Below are 20,735 nucleotides of genomic sequence, written 5' to 3' on the forward strand. Positions count from 1 at the left end.
ATCTCACACCTCCGGCCCTCAGAAGGGTCGGAGTGGCCAACAGGTGATCAGTGGTCAAGCTCAAAACGAGGAAAACTTCTGCTGTCAGGCCGGGTGACAGTGGAAAGGCTGGCTGCTGACTCCACCGCTTGACAAAATCAATTGATACTATCACTCTGGAGCTCCATCACGGCGTTTTACTGGAGATGTGCATGTTTACCACACGTAAACAATACATCTTCTGTCGAGACCATCGCCGCAGATCAATTTTCTAGATATATAAATAAAGAAAATATAGGGAGAGGGGAAATGGAGAGTGATGCTCTGTTACCGCTGAGAGGTGTTAAGAGGGGCGTTTTTGAGGGAATATAAAAAAAAATATATCAAAAGGTGGAAACAAGTGTGTGAAATGGTCAGTAATATCCCCTCAGACACTTACATCCTCAGCCAGTCGCAGCAGTCTTCACTATCACCCTCACCGGCGGCCATTACTTCATATACAAAGACAGAACTAAGTCATGTTCCCTGTAACATCATTGCTGGTAATGATGGCGCAATAACAGCAATAGCAGCTCCAGCCACATACAGTACAAACAGTAATAATGATGAGTAATAATGATAGCCGTGGTAAAAGCCTGATCGCGAAGTATAGGGCCACACAAGCTCTATTAGAGCAGCAATCAATGCGGGGCTATGAATCTGAAATGATCAAGCTTCATTCAACCGGAGGACCCTTCTTGTCATTATTCATCTTAGTCCACATTAGAAGAGAGAGGCTGAGGAGGGGGGAAAAAAACTCTTATAGGTGGTGTAAAGTATAACGCTTTAAGGAGCGCATCTATCTGAGACAGACCACACACTCTTTTTTTTTTTTTTTTTTTTTTTTGCGCACATGTTAAAATAAATAAAAATCCAGGAATCTAACGTGTCACTTCAACGAGGTAATATTAAAGACAACACGAGTGATCGGCTTTTGCAGCGACATACAAACTGTGGTGTCAAGAGCAAAAAAAAAAAAAAAAAAAAGATATTCATTATCTTGTCATTCGCCCCCCGACAACCAGGAGTTTGAGAGCATTTTCGCTCCCTGATCGCGGTCGTTAATCCCCCCACATCCAGACACCCAGGACCCTGAGAGGAAAGTTTACACTGCTTTACGCTGCTGCCAAGGACCGCTGAACCTCACCTGGTGTGTGTGTGTGTGTGTGTGTGTGTGTGTGTGTGTGTGTGTGTGTGTGTGTGTGTGTGTGTGTGTGTGTGTGTAAAATGCAGAAAATATATAATAAAATAACTCAATTTAAACATGAATATGTGAGCCATCCCTTCTGTAACTCCTAATAAATATAGCCCATTATCTGGTAGTTGTTGTTATATTATTGCATCAGCAATACATAGTAAAAAAAAAAAAAAGAATTATATCCTCAATGTCAGTGTTAATGTAAGCTTTATATAAAAAAATACTTGTTACATGCTGGATTTGTTTCCTTTCTTTGTAGTCTCAGTGTTTTATTCTTTTGAAACATACAGCACATACACCATTAAATTATTATTTTACCCAGTTTTTTTTCCTTCTTTTTGCTTAGAAGTAAAACCTTGACATTTTGCCCTATTACCAAAATTGCAGCACTGAGACTTGTAATCAGAAAATTATAGGCTTGCTCCATGGCAAAGCCCTATTTTGATGCTATAAAGAATCATCTCATAGCTTTCCTATCTCTGCAGCATCATGGTGCCGTAAACAAGGCCCGGGAGGTTACAGGGGCTGCTCCACATCAGCGGCGTTTAGTAAAAGAGACTTTCTGTCAACCACCATGGCCTCCTAATTTTAATTCATCCGGTATTTGCACCAATCAAAGAAAACCACTGAAGGAGAACCTTGGAATCAACCTCTTTCATACACTGAAACCTCTATGATCCACTCTCTGGTCCACATGTGTTATTTTTCCATTATTATTTTTCTTCCCTTCCTTATTGTTATTTTATTTTATTATTTCTTTTATTTATTTTTTGCGTGTTCCGCGGGCCTCGCCGCGGAGCTGAGACTCCGCTTTACGCGCCGCCAGCGTGGAAGGGAAGGAGTGAAGATGTGACGGGGCGTATTTGAAGTATGACGAGCTTTGTGGTCCACTTCTTTTCATTCCCTTGCCTCAAATATACGCCCGCTTTCAAATAAGCCTCTTTGGCAGCCCCATGCCGACCCCCCCAACACACACACCCCCTGCCACCTTGACATGAATGGGCGACTGACCTTTAGGGCCGTGTCCACTCTGCGGTCCAGTTTTATCCAAATAAGCCTGCTCCCCCAACCCTGCCTCATACGGTGCCAGCAATTCTTTACTGATATCATCAGCGGATGCAAATGAATTTGGACGGAGTGGGGGTGCGGGAGCTGGGGGGGTGTTGGAGATGTAGTCATGGACAAAATACCACACTGGCTGCAGAATGCTGCATGTGGAGAGATGGGAATATTGAATACCCCGCCACCAGAACCATCCCAATTCAATATTGCAGAAAGGAAAAAAGAAAAAAAATACACATTCCTATTCGAGAAATCTTGGCTGTAAAATACCACCAAGAAAAATCGCCATTCAAATGAGATGCGTTTATTTCTGCATGGCCTTTGAAGAGAGGAGAGGGGTCGTGTCACTCAAACGGAGGAAAGGGCCACTCCGTTATAACCCCCCTCTCTCTTCTTTTTTTTTTCCTCTCCCACCCTTCCCTTCCCCTCTTCTCTCGTTCCGACCGACCCCCACTCACTCTTCCCATCACACATGCGCGCACACGCGCACGCGCGCACGCACATTTTCACTATAGCACGCTGGCTTTGGGGGCGACACAGAGGCTAGATTAGAGCTTTGCTTCTTTAACAAGGGAGAGGAGGCACTTCTATAATCACAGCGGCGGTATGTGGGGCCACAAAGAGTTTGCAACCACGGGGCGACAGGTCTTCTGTAGAGTGGTCCAAGCCGTGGGCAAGCCAGAAAAACGCTCTATCCAACGTATTACCGGGATCAAAACGCAGTGGTTATAGTGCGTGGAGAGGTTATTAACCCACAGAGCGCAGCAAAAGAACACTTTTCAAATCTCCAAACAGCGCAGAGCCCTGGCACAGTCCGACTTAAGACAATCCACTGCGTTAATATGGCCAGAACATAGTGCAAAGTAATTATTTAGTCTGTACAGAGAGGGAGTATTGCATCTGGTGATTTGGAGCATGTTCCTGCCCGACTGTTGGCATCCTGTCCTTCCCTTAAGCACAACAGTGTAATATGGACATACAAATTTGATGGATGGTGCTGAGTAAGATGGAAAAAAGACATGTATTTATCAACATGCCGCGTGTCAGAGAGAGAGAGAGAGAGAGAGAGGGAGAGAGAGAGGTGCGTGGAGACTAGGGGAGTCAATGGGAAACCTTACCACTGTCAGTCGGGGTTCCCTGTGGCATAGATGAAAAATACCCTTCAATGCTTCGATTCAGTTAATCATAATAGACCTACAGCAGCCTCTCTGAGCAATCCAGGTAAACACACAGATCCACAACATGAGCTGCAGGTCTGACAGCAAAACAGCTCAGAGCACAACACATGGATAGATAGATAGATAGATAAATAGATAGATAGATAGATAGATAGATAGATAGATAGATAGATAGGTAGATAGATAGAAGTTTTCTTACAGCAAAAAAAAAAATATATATTGATGGAATATTTGATGCAAATCGATGTAAAATAATCACATTTGCTACAATCGAAAAGTACTTTGTCATATTTAGATAATAGGTTTATGAGTGTCTGCATAAATGCACCCAGAGAGAAAAACAGTCCAGAATTATCCCACAGCAGACACACAGGCGTTTATCATGCCATACTAAACCCAATACAGCAATATTATACAAGCCGAATTAGTCTATTAACCAAATCCCGAGCAAATGACATTCGCATGTGCTCAGTGGCGAGGTTGGATACCTGCTAAAAACCTCGGCCATTTATTGTCAGGGGATAATATAGCGCTGGACCACGGAGGGTCTGGGCTCACTGGATTATATCTTTCCACGCATTATTCTGCTTGAGTGACCTGCTGAAAAAAAAAAGAAAGAAAACCCGCAGAAGAACAACAAAGATTGGTCAGGCATGAATGCGGCCTGTGTGTTTTGTCTTTAGAACAGATTAATCCATCAAACCATGAAGTGAGGACTATTTAAGGAGCGCACTTTAAAGAGATTTTGTTTTCTATTTTATGATATTCGCTGTTATTTAAACGTAGACCTCACGTGCAAAATGGATTGTCTTCCTTATTATAGTCAAAACTTTTTTTCTATGTCATCTCTCTTTTATTATTTTTTTCCTCATTTTTTTTTGCATATATTGCAGCAAAAGTGGGTCACCAATAAATTCGGGCTCAGCATTGATGTAATTGCAACAAAATGCTGCTGAGTAAAAATTGAGGAGCTCTCTGGCTGCGGTGGCACAGTCACACACCATCTGGAGTGTATTAGAAAGAGAAGCCGTAAATATTGCTGAAAAGCCCAGGCGTTATCAGGTATGTAAGCCCAGGCCTTGCTGCATGGCCTCCCATATGTTGACATAATCAGACTGTTGGGATGTCTATTAAAACGTATCTGAATTTAATAAATGAACACAGTAATTAAATTCAATTTGTTTGCGCGGGTCTCGCAATGACTCACGCTGCTGATGTGTTTACATTTTTTTGTAGGGGTGGGCTGTGATCGGATGGGATGCTGCAGCAGGGCTCCTGGGATGTTATCACAGCATTGGGGGGGGGGGGGGGGTTTGCTGTTATGTTTGGACCAGAAGCAACAGGTTGGCGGCTCCGAACTTTTCCTCCAAAATTTCATGAACTTAGCAGCTCATTACTGCAGGCGCCTGCGTCCTTATTAAGTCGCTTTTGTCTTTTATAAAGCCATCACTTTGCTGCCTGGAAACATGTAGCCTGCACATCCTCTCAAACTTGACAGAAGGAATTAGGAGTTCCTCTCGAGCTGCAAACGCTCTGTTACATCCGATTCACGCTTTTCCTCCTTTTAAAACCAAGCATTTCCTTTCCGACCATCCGGGTCTCTCTCTCTCTCTCTCTCTCTCTCTCTCTCTCTCTCTCTCTCTCTCTCTCTCTCTCTCTCTCTCTCTCTCTCTCTCTCTCTCTCTCTCTCTCTTTTCCTGCTGGGTTTATTCCACACGGACTCATGTAAACACTACCATTCATGCAAACAAGAGTTCATACGGTGCATCCACGGCGCACCAGTGAGAGAACTAGCACATCGGAGTTTAATGCCACGTGCTGATTAATTTCTTGGAGATGACACACACACACACACACACACACACACACACACACACACACACACACACACACGCACACACACGCATGCATATCAGAAACACACAGACACACGCACACTTGCACATACACTTTGACAAACGTCCATCCTCTTTCATTTTTTACGTATAAGTATCCCTCCTCCCTCTTTTCTGTCACCTCTCTCTCTCTCCCTCTCTCTCCCTCTCTCTCTTTCTCACTCACTCCCCCTGGCTTTATCCGTTTCACTTCGAGGAACACACACGAACACTGCGAAAAAAAAGAAGAAGCGCGCGCGCAGGCACGCACACACACACACACACATACATCCACGCACAGAGAGAGAGAGAGGGAGAGAGAGGGAGAGAGAGAGAGAGTGTGTGTCAAAAGCCTTACTTTTTTCCTTTTCCTGCCATGAATCTTCGTCCATCCGTCGTTGACAGAGCTTGACTTGATCCAACCGCGTCTTCCTCTGTGCTAAAAACTCCTTGGTAGTTGCGCTTTAATTAATATATTTCTGGGCTGTGTCCCGAGCCCAGAAGCTTTAGAGAGGGAAGACGAGTGCAGATTGAGACATATTGAGTCCGCTTTAAAAGGATCATTTCATCATGTGGGAGGTTGGGACACACAAAGTTTGGACCCGTGACTGGCATTCCGGAGAGACATGCATATTTTAAAACAACAAAGCAAGACAGAGACCGGGGGCCCCGGGGTGGGAGGGGAGAAAACTTGGAAAGAAGTTACTATCAGATGAACAGCTGTCATTGTTGGGCGAGACTTGAGCGCGTATTAAGATATAGTCATCTGAAAAAGGGGAGCTTGTCCAAATGTTGTCATTGGTGGACTCCTTGTTACGCACAGAAATCTTCAAAGTTGTAACGTCTCCATTAGAAACACATTTATTTTTTTGGGACACACACACACACACACTCGTTGCTTATCATATTTTTAACTCAGATCACATGCTTTTTTCAATGTACTATTTCCATTTGAATTGCAATATAAACTGTTTATTTAATTGCACACATCGTGAAAAGTCATTGAAAACTTTTTGTAATTTTTAACCCCCCAAAAATGTAAAACTGAATTAAACCAAATGTGTAAAAATCTCCACCTCCAGTCACATTTATTTAATTAATAATGATAATTAATATTACTATGAAAGATACATGTTGTAGGTATTTGTGCTCCGAAACATCCACGCATTGGACGCTAAGGTTGCAGTTTAAACCGTCTCCCACTTCTATTTTGTCAAGTCACACACAATTGTATCTCTCTCAAGTAAAGCCAGTGTGCTTAGCGCTGTCACTTCTGCACAGCTTTTACAACATCACTCCCCCCCTTTTTTTTTTCCTCTCCTCTCCGCTTTACTAGGAGGTTTTCTCTCTTGTGCGAGGGGTCCATTCGTGCAAAAGGAGTGGAGAGGGCATAAATAAAAATGTGTTGGCTGTGACGAGAGATCTGTCCGCTAGAAATGAAGGGCCAGGGGAAGAAGACAAAGGGGGGAAAATGCATGCAGTGGTGTAGAGCTGGATATCTCTGTTAGTTGTCAGCGTTTAGTCCATGGCTGTGGAATGCTAATGAGTGAGGTCTTTCTCTTTCTCTCTCTCTCTCTCTCTCTCTCTCTCTTTCTCAATCCCCCTCCTCCTGTCCTCCCCCCTCTCCCTCCCTCTCTCTCTCTCTCTCTCTCTCTCTGTCTCTCTCTCTCTCTGGGAGAAAAAAGCGGATCGATAGCTGACCCGATGGTTTTGGCCAATGCTTTATTTATCTGGCCAGGCAATGATATTATCAGCCTTGAACGTTATATACAGCAAACGTCTTCCTAAATCAACACAAAGGGATCCGCTTACACAGCGATCCGGGCTTTCTCACAATCACCTCTCTCCCTCGGCCAGCAGCGCGCGCGCACACACACACACACACACACACACAAACACACACGCGTACGTACGCTGGTGGATGTACGCTTTTACGCACGGGTATGCAAGGACGTGCTCGCTCACATCCATATTAAAAATATATATATTTAACTTAGAAGGATATAAAATTTTCATAAAATCGTACCAATTACCGACACGCGGACCTGACAATTATGACGAACACGCGTATATACGCACACTTGCGCACGCGCTTGAGCAGGAAGGCGTCCCCCTTATGTTACATTCACAAGTAGGCATATTTTATACCCCGAAGGGTTGGATTTGATCCATGGCTTAAAGGTTGTGTCTGTGGTCCGCGGATGGATCTGAACGCAGCACGCGGTAATCGCGCGGCGCGCCTCTCTCCATTGACTGTGTACAGTCAATATAACATGAAACTGGGGCTGTTTGCTGAGATATAGCAAACATCTCACGGGAATCCATTTAATTTCGGACATTTGTCCTCCCCGCCGCGCGTGCCCAGCCATTTTGCAAGCGCGCGTGGCTGAGGTGCGCGGGCTAGACACGGCGGAGCACTTGTTGTTGCGTGTTGTCATCATTTTTACGCACAAGACAATATGAGAAATAAGCCGTGTCATACTTCAGAGGGGCCCCCATTCATGCACGGAGCCGCTGTTTGGAAATTGTTATTGTCTCAAACAACAGTATTTGTCAAATGTGACCGGGAAAAGCAGGATACTCTAAGTGAAATGTAGTGACGTGTGACGCCAATAGGACATTTCCACTGCTGCATAAAACCACTGGTTTGCATTGAGGGTTTTGGAGGAATAGGCTCCCTGACAACTTAGGATAATAAATGTTTCGCTTTCAGACAGATATCTCAAACGTGAAATCGCACCCAGCTGCTTGTGTAAAGCAAACAAATAGCCCCCCGTGTTAGGAGTCCTCCACTTGTGGTTTGATGAATGAAACCAGACAAAGGTAAATGGTTATTTAACTCATTTCGTAGTAACACTTTGGTAACCAGAGTTTCCGAAATTACAGACACACGAATGGTGCCTGTAGTCTCCCACATATCCATCTCCACAGCATGGTCCAACCTGACAGTTTTCTCTGAGGCTTCCCCCATCTTCTTTTATTTAATTAGTAATAATGTTGTCATCACATTAGATGATAAGAAATCGATGATAAACGTCTAATGGAAAAATACAGCCCAGCTGCTTTTTAAGGATATTATTACAATATTTGAAGTGTTACATAATACACTAATTTAAGCCTCTGCCATTGACAAGAGAGCCGAAAGTGGTCCACAGCCTAAATACAAAATACCACTTTTCCTGGAGTTCTCGTGTGCTTTGCTTGTATTGCCTATACAGAAACGTTAATTAGGAACACATGCCACAAATTCATCTGTTTTTGAACTATTGCTTTATATAGCCCGCAGTGCAACAATTGTATAACAGAATGCTCTCAGCAAGAGGATAAAAGATAGTTACTCTAGAGGGATTGTGAATACATTATGTGAAGACAACCAGCTGAAAGCTGCGTTTAATAACCCAGCAAACAATTTAGTCCAGAGCTACATAAAACAAAAACGACCTGGACTGTTGCGCTGGCCGTGGTGAAGTCTCGTTCTCTTTGAAAAATAAACATTTATTCTCTCTTATACAATCCTCGTCATCCAGGAAACTCTGGACTCATTTAAAAATGGGAAAATAATTCCTGATCGTAATTCCAGTGCTCCGGGCTGCATTTTCACCCTGTGGTGTGTGTGTGTGTGTGTATGTGTGTGTGTGTGTGTGTTTTTTTTTTTTTTTTTTTTTTTTTTTCAATGTTGCTTATTTTACACATTTCAGGTGAATTCAGGATTTTGGAGAAAACCAAGGGAACTTTCACCTGACCCAAACCTGGGAGGGGATGACAGACACTGCGAGGACATGACGATCCACACTGAAAATAAAAATGACATTTCTGTTTGTCCTGGACCTCAGGAAACAACGAGGTGTGTGGCCCAGTGGTCGAGGCAGGTCGATTTGGAGCTACAGGAATAATACCATTTGTCATAGAAATAAAAATGCCTTCTTGTGAAAGAGCATCTGAGGACAACCTGCAGCATAACCTTTCTTTTCTCTGCATCACCAGCAGCTAATTAATACTTGAATATCGGCACCTTTGGATGGGACAGACAGTACCAGAAAATAACCCACTGGTGTAAGGACTCTTCCCAAGTCCTGTAAGGTATGTTAATATCAAATCCAGGCATTGCAGCGTGCTCCTCTTCTACTGTTCCTCATCACTGCCAGTCAGCTGATGAAGATGTGGGCAATATGGCACACAAGCAACACGTCTGATGATGAAGAAAGGGGGGACTAACAGGCAAATTTAATAATTGTCACACTGAAACCCCATTTCGTCTTCCTCTCACCTTCCAATTTATCACATTTTATCGCTCTAGGTGTGAGTGTAATGCAGTAATGCCACCGAGGATAGGTCCAGGTACATAACTGGGTTTCTTATGTCATTTTTTTTCTTTTTTTTTTTGGGAGTATATGGAGACAAAGACGAGAGAGCGCATGTACAGACACAGACAAATGCAAGAACAGAAACCCCATGTAAGCCATCTCACACGTTGAGGACTTATCGATACACTCATTACAGTCTGAATGTATCAAGCAAACCAAGCCCACATCTTCCCCTCTTTTTCTCCCCTCCATACACTTGACTTCCTCCTATCACATTTTTCCTCTCATTTGTCTCAGCGCTCGCACCATAGTCTCTCTCGATCCCCTCTCTCTTTCTTTCTCTGCCTCCCTCTCCTTCCTCCTCCCTGTTCCCACACAATGCATCACACTCGGTGTTCCTATCGACTGGCTTACATGCTGTAAAATACATTTTCCAGATTGATCACGCATATCACAGCAGCTTTGCGGCGGGGTCTAACCCTTTTGCCAAATGACGCCCACATCAATATTAAGGCATGCACTATCAAGGCAGGGTTTTTTTTAAAAAAAAAAAAAAAAAAACGGGGGCGGATGGGAGGAGGGGGGGCTGTTGTTTGGTTTGTGGAGAATCACCTTGATTAAGCCACGGGAGGAAGGATAGAGGTGGCTCTGTGTGGTGCGCAGACTTCCCTTGCTGTCTGGGAAAAATATTAAACATTAATGCACTGACAGGCTGGCAGAGACCTCGGTGCTGTGGTTCCTCGAGTATAGTCCCCATTCCTCCGCATTGCCAGTTATGTCAGTGGGTCCTTTCAAATGCAATATGGGACTATTGTGCAATTACCATGGTTAATTCCCGTGTATCCCCTCGTTCTTACCGATGGATGTGACAGAGAGTATTGAGATGTATGCGTTGTAGACTGTCTGCTTTCCCATGCGCTTTTTTTTTTCTTACAGAAACCAGGCGCGCACACAAGCAGCAGGTCCACTCAGATGGTGCAAAAAGAAAAAAAAAAAAAAAAAGAAAAAAAAAAAAGGTCCACACATCTTGACATTTGTTCCCAGGAAAAGGCTTGAGAATGAGACATTGTTGCCTATTTGTTTTTTAATAGTACAGTCACCATCACACAACTTCATCAACCGACCCTTCTGCAAAAAGCTGCATCATGGAGTAAGCAAATTGAAGGCAACAACCAATAAAATTCAAGAAACAATGAAAATTTTCAAGACGAAACAAACAAAATGTATTTGAAATGATATATTAAAAGTGCTTTTGATTTTCATGTCTCTCCTCTTTGACTGATGATCGACTCCACACGCACTCATGGCCCGGGGAAAGGCGCCCCAGACGTCCGGGAGTAAAAATGTCAGTAAAAATGTCCTGGAGGTCAGTTTGCTGCTGCTGCAGGTCCATCGTATCAATTGGGAAAAAGTTCAACCATCAGTGGTGATATTGTCATAGCGATTAGACTGTTTCTTATTTGTCTAAATTTCTTTATTTTTCTGTTTTTAAATTCTCACTTCAATTTTAATTCTTGGAGAACATAGCTTCGACAACATATATCGCACTCATTATAAGAAGCAAAAGGTTATATCAAAAAATTATTAGTATAGAATCACAGAAACCCTGGTTTAGAACCAGAAAAAATACAAAACAGAGAGGTACATAGACACAGGACAATTCTTATAATTGCTTGGAAACATTATTTTCCCGCTAAGTCTTGATTCTTTTTTCTTACTGCGCATATGATGTTTTCATTTTATTTGTATTTTTTTTTTTTTTTTTTTTACAAAAAAGGAAAATAAAGACTAGTATTTTACAAAATGAAGAGTACTGTTCTTGAAGATGAGGGTGGATTTACACAGGTGTAAAGTCCAGTTCCAATATTTTTCTGTACATAATGTATTCCATCACAGTCCCAGAAGACAGAAAAAAAGTAATGTCTCCCAAATGTCTCAGAAAAGGTCCTATATATAGTCTTCTTGAAGGAGGATGGGGTGAGGGGTGTTGAATTTTGGTCCTTTTTCCTCTCTTTTTCCACTTTCATATAAGGATCATTGGATGGACATGTAAGGCCAGTTGAAGCTGCTCCCGGATAATAGCATATCCCTGATGAGGGTTTCAATAGGAGTTTTACCTACCAAGCGGACGAAGAACAGCTGCTCGATTACTGAAGAGGAGACGGTGCGCAGAGAGGGCAGCCGCAGCAGGAGCTTCCCAAAGCGGCTTGGCTGGTTGGGGTACTGGCTCCTCACGTACTCCTCCAGGGCGCACTGGGATTTCTCCTGGAGACTCTCGATGTGAGCAGCGTCCGACAGGCCGCAAGCATCTGAGACACACACCAGGGGAAACACTGTGGTTAGGATCAGTGTCCAAATCCGACGACTGTTTGATTTGATTTTAGATTTTAAAAATTCTGAAGACCTAAAATATTAAATCACGTCAAGATTAAAACTGGATTTTTGTAACACACATTTAGTATCAATTGATTTGTATGTTTGCGGTCCTCATTATATTAATGCTGCATTTTTAATATAAAATGTGGGGACGACCCACATGATCTTTTTTTTTTTTTTTTTTTTTTGCCTCGTGAGCTCAGCCTTGGCAAGTGCACACCTTGCCATACCCAATTTACGTCCTGCAAAAAGCGCCCTGGTTATCATTCAACACCCGCCATTACGTGTTATTGACAATGTGGAATGAACAAACACGCTGCCCAAACACGCTACATCACACTGAGCGAGTGGGGACTGTCATACAGAATAAACAAGGGACTTGCTGCTGGAGTAAGGGGATGCACAAACCCAGTGGAGGATATCTCTGTCTGTCCTTACAACAGTCAACAACAACCTGGAGCTAAATGCCATGAAAAGGGGTGCTGCAGGCTTATGGCGCAGGAAGTGATGGGACAGTATGGGGAAAGGTAGGCTATAGGCCTAAAGGCCACTGCTCTTGATGTCTGGACCCTGGGGATTCAAGTATAAGGAAACATAAACGGCACTGATGAATCTGAAATTACACTGGATGTAATGTGACCTAATTACTCCGCAGTAAGCTGTTAAGTGATTTCGCCGCTCTTTTCTCCATAGACCACTCTTGGCCTGTTTTTCGATGGAGCCTATAGGACAGGCCGCTGAAAGCAATCAAATTTATTAGAGGAGGTGAAGTCAATAGTCGCACAGAAGCGACATAAAATGTCAGAAAATGAGTCTGTGCAGCAGCAGCAGCAGCAGCGCAGGCGAGACGCGTTTGCTGCTCACTGGTGGCTTGTGCAGCCACGCTCCGGTATAGACAAAAGCATATAAAAGCTTGTTAGTGTCTTACATGTTTTAGCCTGTTATAAAAAGATCTATTTTCCACACATCCCGTGCATTCGTGTTTATAAACTGCAGTAAATGCACGCAGCGTGACCGCTGTCAGAGATGGTCCCACAAGAAGTCTGGGTGTCCTCAAAAGATGCACTGCTGAGACGTGCTTTTGTGGAAAAATACACAAGAAAAGGCGGCTTTAGCTCTAAGCACTATACATTAAGCAGTCGGCAGAAGCTTTTAAGCCTATTCTTAATTTCTCAGTGCTATAACTCACTATGGCCAGACATAATAACCTTGTGAACTCGGGGGCACCGCTGAGATCTCGGGGTGATTTACTGTGACCTCGTGCGGCCGGTCAGAGCCTCATGTATGCAAATCCCCCCTGGACTAACGCTGAGTGTCCCCTTTTAGAATCTACAGCAATCAATACGCCTGAAATTAATTAGACCACATTTGGAAATTTCTCGTAAAGCACGACATTTGGGGATGGGGCTATTCTGCGCTGCGGATCGGGAAAGTTCAAAGCGTTGCTGGAGCCGAATCTGTGCATGAAGAGAAAGCTGCTCAGACACCCCACGGTTCTCCATAAGGCCTGCCTGCAACGCTGCCTGCACCCCGCAACCTCAATACACTGACACGCAGGAGCAGATCGCTTCCAGATTCGCAAACGACTATTTTTTTTTCCTTCTCTCTGCGCGACTTTAGAGAAAACACACTCTACGAATGCGCACACATGTGCGTAAGGAGTTAATGTAGGACGGTGATCCTGAACTGTGGTGAAAGAGTTTACCCTGGCCACCATTATTTATGCATCAAATACTGACAAGTCTGGTGTTATTAAAGGCAAACAATCCACGCTGCTCTTGGCACAGTGCCACCTGAGTTTCCACAGCCGGCACCACCAAACCAACTCAACGATCTGGTAGAGGGGATCTCAATGTGTGTGTGGAGGGGTTTTTCTTTCTGTCTAATCTGGGGTGAATTGATGAAACACCGTGCAAGAGAAAGATATGGTCAACTATGCCACTGTGCCAGAGGTCATTATAAGATGTATGGACTAATAATAAGTTAAGTAAACTACCAAGTCTGCCACTTTGCTTAAAGAGTGACAGAAATACGTATCACTTCCATTAAATCATATATTTCCTTCTCAATATGCCGTCAAAACCTGGCTGGTCGAGGTAATTTATGTGCCAAACAGCCACCCTGTACACTACTTATTATGACTTCTAAACTAAAAATATCATCAAACAGAAAGTCTTTTGACTGAAGGGAAACCTAAGTGGTAATGTATTCACCAAGAGAGGAAAACCTGGTGGCGAAGGTGGTTTCCTCGCAGGGAAAACTAAACAGGACTTTCTGTTTACGTCAGTTAAGTTTGGTGACATTTGAACTGAGAGTAAGCTCAGTTTTTGTTGTCCTGTTATCACGCAGCTTAAATTGATAAACACGTACTATGAAGACTTTTTAAAGAGTGAGGGTTTTTTCTAATAATATAATATAATATAATATAATATAATATAATATAATATAATATAATATAATATAATATAATATAATATAATATACAGGTGCGGATCTCTGGGAATTAAAGTTAAAAATAAATCATAATTAGTCAAATATGCTGGAAGACAAGTGTGATCTCTTCCCATGTAAATTTGAGTTACGCCGCTTTCTAGGGATATTGAAAGTGCTCATTTTTCAAATATAAAATAAAATCAAGAGGCTCGTCTAAAATTTGATATTTTATTGTGAGCATGTCCAATTATAGTTTACATAAAGCCAATTTGCAGAATTTTATGATTGGCCATATAAAAGAGAATGAGGTCAAAACTTTGAGGTAAACTCAGAGTTAGTTTGGGGCCTTGCAAATAAGTTTAGACTTTGCTTTTCCTGCCCATGATCAGCACACCCCTCTGACACAACAGGCTTGATGGCGCCACGCGCACACAACTAACTCCAAACTACCACATAAATTACGCATCGAGAGGAAATAGACCCCAGCCCGTCAGTCATCAATTAAGTTGTCAACAATGCAAGTTTCTTTAAAAAAAAAATGTTGCTGATTGTTTTTCAAAGAGAAACTATCATCAGCAAGTAAGAAAATGAATAGGTTGTCTGAGATTAATGCACGAGCAGTCAATACTGCTGCTCTGTGTCCCACAGAAGCGATGCAGTGACATACGAGTCAACTTCCATGAGCTTTTCTTGATCTCAGCCTGCTAAGGATTATTTCCTGCCACCCCAAGACATGTGTTTGTGCACGAAAAACAGGGATAAAAGCACGCACTGACGCTCATAAACGCATCAGCTGTCATATATCACCAGTGATGGACTATTTCATCTTTACGGTCAATTATTTGACACCTGTTCCAAAAATTTATGGACGCGTGCGATCTCGAGCTGGCTTCAGACGAAAGCCAAAAAAGTTTAAGCTCAACAATTTTAAAATATTTACCTGTGACATTATTAATTATGTGCCGTTTATCAGGTACTGAAGTGAGTGATACACTCAGAAAGCTGACGCGCTCGATCAATCTGGATTTGTTTACTCGTCTTATGCTGCGGCTGCAACTGACATGGGAATGCATGTAAGTGGATGTGCAGCAAGCTGTTGACAAAATAGCTGTTTCATCGGCTACACAAACATCTCGTAAACTCAGATTTGGGGCCAGCCTTTACCTGACAGCCCTATCACTGTCGGCGCGGCGGCTGCGCCCGCGGTAACGTTACTGGATCGAGGCCTGGTTTTTTTTTGGTTCGGGACCATGTTCCGGTGTGACACACTGCTGGACACCCACCTGATGTGAAAAGCACGATGGCCTTGAGGCAGCTGTACTCTGCCGAGTCTACGTGCAGGGTTTTAAGCTTCTCCACTTGTTCCTGGAAGATCCGGATGTGATCCATGAAAGCCACTACGCGGTCCGCGGACATCGGGGAGGCGTGGAGGCCCGCCGCAGCGAGCAGAGGGGCCACATGCAGAGGCATGGAGCACTGGGCCGCGTTAAGCACAAACAACTCGCTCCACGTCAGCCTGAGAAGCGACACCTGGTCGGTGATCTGGAGGTCGGGAAAGAAAGGGATGTTTCTCGCCCACTCCACGGCGCTGAAGAGCAAGCGAGCCGCCAGCTCGCAGATGTTCTCGATGCCCATGATATTGTTGGGCTGCATGCACTGGCTCCCGTACCGGGACGTCGGGTAAGGTTCAGCCCGCAGCAATAACGAGATGTATCCGGACAGATAGCAGTGGCCGTTCAGAGGGTCTCCGTTCGTCAGCGCGTACTGGCCTGGGTTGGGCTGGGTTGGAGGCATTCGTCCTCGCTGAACCGCTGACAAAAAGAAAGAGAAAAAGAGGAAATGTGCATCCAGGACTGACAAACATAGTTCACGAGCAGTGAGACCGTCAGAAAAGCTACGGCTATGGTGTGTGTGTGTGTGTGTGTGTGCGTGTGTTTTTTCTTTCTTTCTTCTGCCCAGCAAAACGGCGCTGAATTAAAAAAACACACGGGTAAAGAAAAACCCGGGACGCTTTTCAAAACACACTACAGGAGACTGATCACAAGGCTGCGATATTTTTTACGGCAGATTTGCCCTATCGACAACACAAACTGCTCATGGGAGCAGATATGTTGTGTGCCCTCATCTTTACACTGGCTTTGTATTTAGGGATGCAGGCTATAACGCAGGCTTGGACACAGACTGAAACACTTTCACTTTCTGACTACAAACAGACAGATTTCTCTCTCAAAAACAAGTAAAGTGAACACAAGTACTATTATGTTCACGTAGAGAGTGAATTCCACATTTCTTCCATGTTATATTCATGTTGTTTTTTTTAATTTATTTAAATAATTTAACTTGGGGCAAATATATGATGAACGTGATTGATAATTACAGTTAAAAACAAGCACATTTCTAAATTTTGCCCACATCAAAAGCTCAGCTGGGAATAAAAGGAATTCAGCCTCTGTTTATAATATTAAATAAATAAAAAATCATGGGAGTAAGACTACACTGCACATGGGGATGTAGTCTACCCCGCAATTAATACGCTTGAAACGAGGGATGTCTGCATGAAGTGGAATCAGACACTTGACGTGGAGAGGAAAGTTATACGGCCTGTAATGCACCAAGCAAAAACAATGAGCCATGAACAACTTCAGCGACATTATTCAGTGTGTCTGAGCTGTCTAGTCAGCATAAGGAGCCAGAGGGAGAGACGTGGGCTGGTTGTGTGTTCCTTTTACACTCTTTCTCTCTCTCACACACACACACACACACACACACACACACTCACACACACAGGTTACAATTCCTACTGTACAATTATAAATTAGTACTGCACATACTTGGAAAGACTATAAGTCTCACACACTGGACACACACACACACACACACACACACACACACTGAAACTCAGACAGGCACACACACGCACGCACATACACACAGTCACTCTTCTGCTCTAAAAACCTAGACGTAAAATGGACTAGTTGGACCTATAAGGCTTGTCTGGAAACACAACAGTTTAGACTGCAGCAGAAATACTATGAAAAAAAATAAAAATAATAAAATAATTCCAAAACAAAAACATAATTTAAGGGTCAGCTCGACGAGCCGCTTTGTTCAGGCGACCTGCATTCAGCTGGTGTTGCTGCACTGGCCTTTTAGCCCTCTCTCACTCAGGCAGGAAGACTAACCATTCATGCAAACATCCCTCAAAAACATGGATGGAGACTGCAGTATGCCCAGCCATACAGCCTGTGACCTTAATGCAACATGGCAGCCCTGCTCGTCTGCTGCTATGGATGCGTAATTATGAGTGGGCTTTTAAAATATATATTCACCTTCCCGCCGCATTCCCACTTTTAAACACTTCTTCAGCCGGCAGTATTGGCACTGATTTCGGTGGTGCTGGTCAATGGGACAGTTCCTATTGGCACGACATGAGTACGTTAAGTTCCTCCGTACACTCCTCTTGAAGAAACTTTTGCATCCCTCGCAGGTGAACTGGCCGTAGTGTTTGCCGCTCGATTTGTCTCCGCAAACCACACATTCAATATGCTGCTGACTCTGTCCAGAATTCTGACTCCCCTTGTCCCCGGCGGTCCCCGGCGTGGACGGGGGTCCCGGCTGGCTGGGGGTCTGCGGAGTGTGCGGCGCCGCCGACGCCGCCTGCTGCTGCTCCCTCGCCGGCTGCGCTGCTGGGTTGGGGCCGCTCGGAGGTCCTACGGCCACGTCTTCCTGCGGATCTCGCCAGACGCTAACTACCATTGCCATATCTCGGCCCCGGAAAGTGCTGTAAAGCGAAATGATCGCCGATGTTTATGAAGCGTAGAGGGAGAGAAAAAAAAAACGGGATCTCAAAAGACGGGGCAGTGCAAAGTCAAATCGGAGCACGCAATCTCATAAGGGGGTAAGAAGAGGAGTACAGCGCGATCAATACATTCAAAAATACAGGAGGGCGATTGAATAGGCACCCGATCAGGATATGCAAGTATCGGGAGGCCAGTTCCAAGGTAAATTGCAGTCAGCCATTCAGGAATCCCTAATCTTGTAGGAAAACCGGAGTCCAGTCGAAACAAATTGCAGTTTGATACAAAATAGCCACAAAGGAGAAGCAGGAGCGATTCACATGGACGCAGGAACGAGTAAAAAAAAAAAAAAAAAAAAAAAAAACCTCTTTGCTGGAAAGACGCGATCCAAAGTGCTGCGGAGATAAATTCCTTTCTCTTTTCTTCTCCTTGCTCCTTTACACTCCCGTCTTCGCCCGCTCAGGAGGGGAGGAAAAACTGAAGAGCCGGATTTTTACATCTATATTCTTTAAATAAAGCTCATCATCTCGCCCAGCAGCGAAGGGAAGCCGCGTCGCCGAACGAAGTGCCCATGTATAGTTTCACCTCTCTCCGGCAGGAGGAACGGAGATACGAAGAGAAAAGATAAAAAAAAGAAGAGGAAAAATACCAACAACTAATAGAATATGCAAGAAGAAGGAGAGACCCAAAAATGAATGCGCTTAAACGGGAGGACCAGCAGAGCAATGTTTCCGAAACGGGGGATCTGCGCGAATGTCTGTATATAGTGAACTTTGACACTACTATTGAAACTGACACGTTTCTATGGAGATCGCTGCGCCTTATATGGTGCTCATGTCAAGGAGCCAAGAGAGGGGCTGCTGGAGACTGATAATCAAAGGCGACTGACTGGCCAGAGCCCTGCATAGAGGAGGAGGAGAGGAGGAGAGGGGGGATAGGGAGAGAGAAAATGGGAGGCTAAGGTTATAGCCAAGCCCTCTCTTTCTCTCCATTGGTTAGAGTCCCCCTCCGTTCATTCACTGCAAAAAATGTCCAACCCAATAAGTCACTGGGTCTCGTGTTCAAATGTTAAAATGTTATTCTTTCTTGAAATACAGTAAGAAAAAAAATATCAAATCCAGCTTTTTTCAGAATTCCCCTCGTTTCCGATCTCGCTCCGAGTCCTTTGTAGATTTTTTTTCCTTCCCTCGTAGCGTCGGTCCGCCGGAATAAAGCGCAACATGCAGGGAGATTCCTTCAGAAATTACCAGTCGCCGTAATGGAGTTTGCGGAGCCGGATCGATTGGCATTGGAAAGAAGTAGAAGCATCATGTCCCGAGATGAAAGAGTCAGTCTCCCGGTTTGGCGAATCCAAGATTTCCAGACTCAACACTGAGCTGCCGAGTGTCTGAGGATGGATATTTTTTGCAGTGTTGCCATCCACGACTGGAGGGGCTGGGGGGCTCTGACAGGCACAATTTACATTGAGCTCGCCCCGCGCTGCTATTTACTTTGAAACCTGATTAGTATGGGCCGTCTATTGTCACCAAAAAGAGGAAGAAACCCTGGATAGAATAGCAAAAAAAGCGGGGTAAAGGCAGGGGTGGCGGTGGTGGGGCGCTTTTACGCACGACAAATAAACCCAAAGCTGTGCGCAGCGGTAAAAGGGGGGATTCTGGCTCCGAATGTCCCCCAAAGTTTCCAAAAGGCTTGTCTCGGACTGTTATCTTTATTATAAAATTAGCACATGTCACTATCGGCTTGAAGTGGGTTTGTATTTTCACGCGTTGTTTTGTCCTTGGCATGCGCATTGCGGTACACCGTCATCTGTAATCGGCACAGTGCCGCTGATTAAAACTTGCAATTTAGTTGAAACCAGTTCATAAAAGGAGAAAATGTCACAGGGAAAGATGATGCATATAAGACACAGCGTCTTACACAAACGGAATGCCTTGCCAGCGGCCGAAAATCTCTAAAATTAGACGAAGGAATAAGCAATATTCAATAATTACCAAGGTCCTATAGTCTCCACAATCACTGAGCTGGTGTCACATTATGTCTTAATAATGACAGTAATTCAAAATCATGTGAAGTTACCGGGAATTTGCATGGGGATTCCGGCTTTTTTTTGTATCAGGGTTTCTGCAGGCGGGCTGCCTCTCTAACTCTGAAATGTCTGGATCGCGCTGCCATCTAGCGTACATTGTACAATTACAACCTCATATTCATACATGTGCAAGGAATCTTACACGGATTTTTCTAAAACTTAAAAGTCTGACTTGAATAATTTATAAACAAGATCATATTCAGCAAAATGTCAGGTTTTGTATTTTGAAGTTTGTCCCACGATTTACATTACATTTGTTTAAGTTTTGTAACAGATAAAGCCTTGTAAAGAAGGTCAATGCATGCAGGCTGCTTTGCAAAAACAAATAAATGCCTCAAAAGTATTTCACAGTTTGATAGTCTGTGATTTAAATCAAACACGAACCTAAAGCCACGCGCGTAAATCACAC

At 43.9% G+C, this 20,735-nt stretch overlaps 1 protein-coding gene and 1 long non-coding RNA gene across 3 annotated transcripts; both read right to left on the minus strand.

The window, feature by feature from the left end:
* Window positions 1-2,708: 2,708 nt before the first annotated feature.
* Window positions 2,709-5,636, minus strand: LOC115398705 (uncharacterized). The gene is made up of 3 exons (XR_003932590.1): window positions 5,626-5,636; window positions 4,015-4,024; window positions 2,709-3,154 (listed from the first exon to the last, which is right to left on the minus strand). It is a non-coding gene; the product is annotated as an uncharacterized LOC115398705 (long non-coding RNA).
* A 5,078-nt stretch (window positions 5,637-10,714) lies between these two features.
* On the minus strand, window positions 10,715-19,683 carry nr2f1a (nuclear receptor subfamily 2, group F, member 1a). 2 transcript variants are annotated; one of them, XM_030104165.1, is made up of 3 exons: window positions 17,773-19,683; window positions 15,727-16,251; window positions 10,715-11,943 (listed from the first exon to the last, which is right to left on the minus strand). In XM_030104165.1, exons 1-3 carry the CDS (start codon window positions 18,203-18,205, stop codon window positions 11,669-11,671), a joined length of 1,233 nt encoding a protein of 410 aa, XP_029960025.1. In that variant the 5' UTR covers window positions 18,206-19,683; the 3' UTR covers window positions 10,715-11,668. The 2 variants fall into 2 exon arrangements, with proteins under 2 accessions (XP_029960025.1, XP_029960023.1); XM_030104163.1 differs by having other exon boundaries at window positions 15,727-16,254; window positions 17,773-19,681.
* Window positions 19,684-20,735: the final 1,052 nt, after the last annotated feature.

The sequence above is a fragment of the Salarias fasciatus genome, chromosome 12, assembly GCF_902148845.1.
Source record: "Salarias fasciatus chromosome 12, fSalaFa1.1, whole genome shotgun sequence".
Lineage (NCBI taxonomy): Eukaryota > Metazoa > Chordata > Actinopteri > Blenniiformes > Blenniidae > Salarias > Salarias fasciatus.

Bases quoted from the DNA above. Each gene is read 5' to 3' on its own strand.
- nr2f1a (XM_030104163.1), bottom strand. From the start codon at position 18,205: ATGGCAATGGTAGTTAGCGTCTGGCGAGATCCGCAGGAAGACGTGGCC. The intron at 16,255-17,772 runs GTGAATATATAT...TCTTTTTGTCAG, and splicing joins AGTGGGAATGCGGCGGGAAG to CGGTTCAGCGAGGACGAATG. The intron at 11,944-15,726 runs GTGGGTGTCCAG...TGTGTGTCTCAG, and splicing joins CATCGTGCTTTTCACATCAG to ATGCTTGCGGCCTGTCGGAC.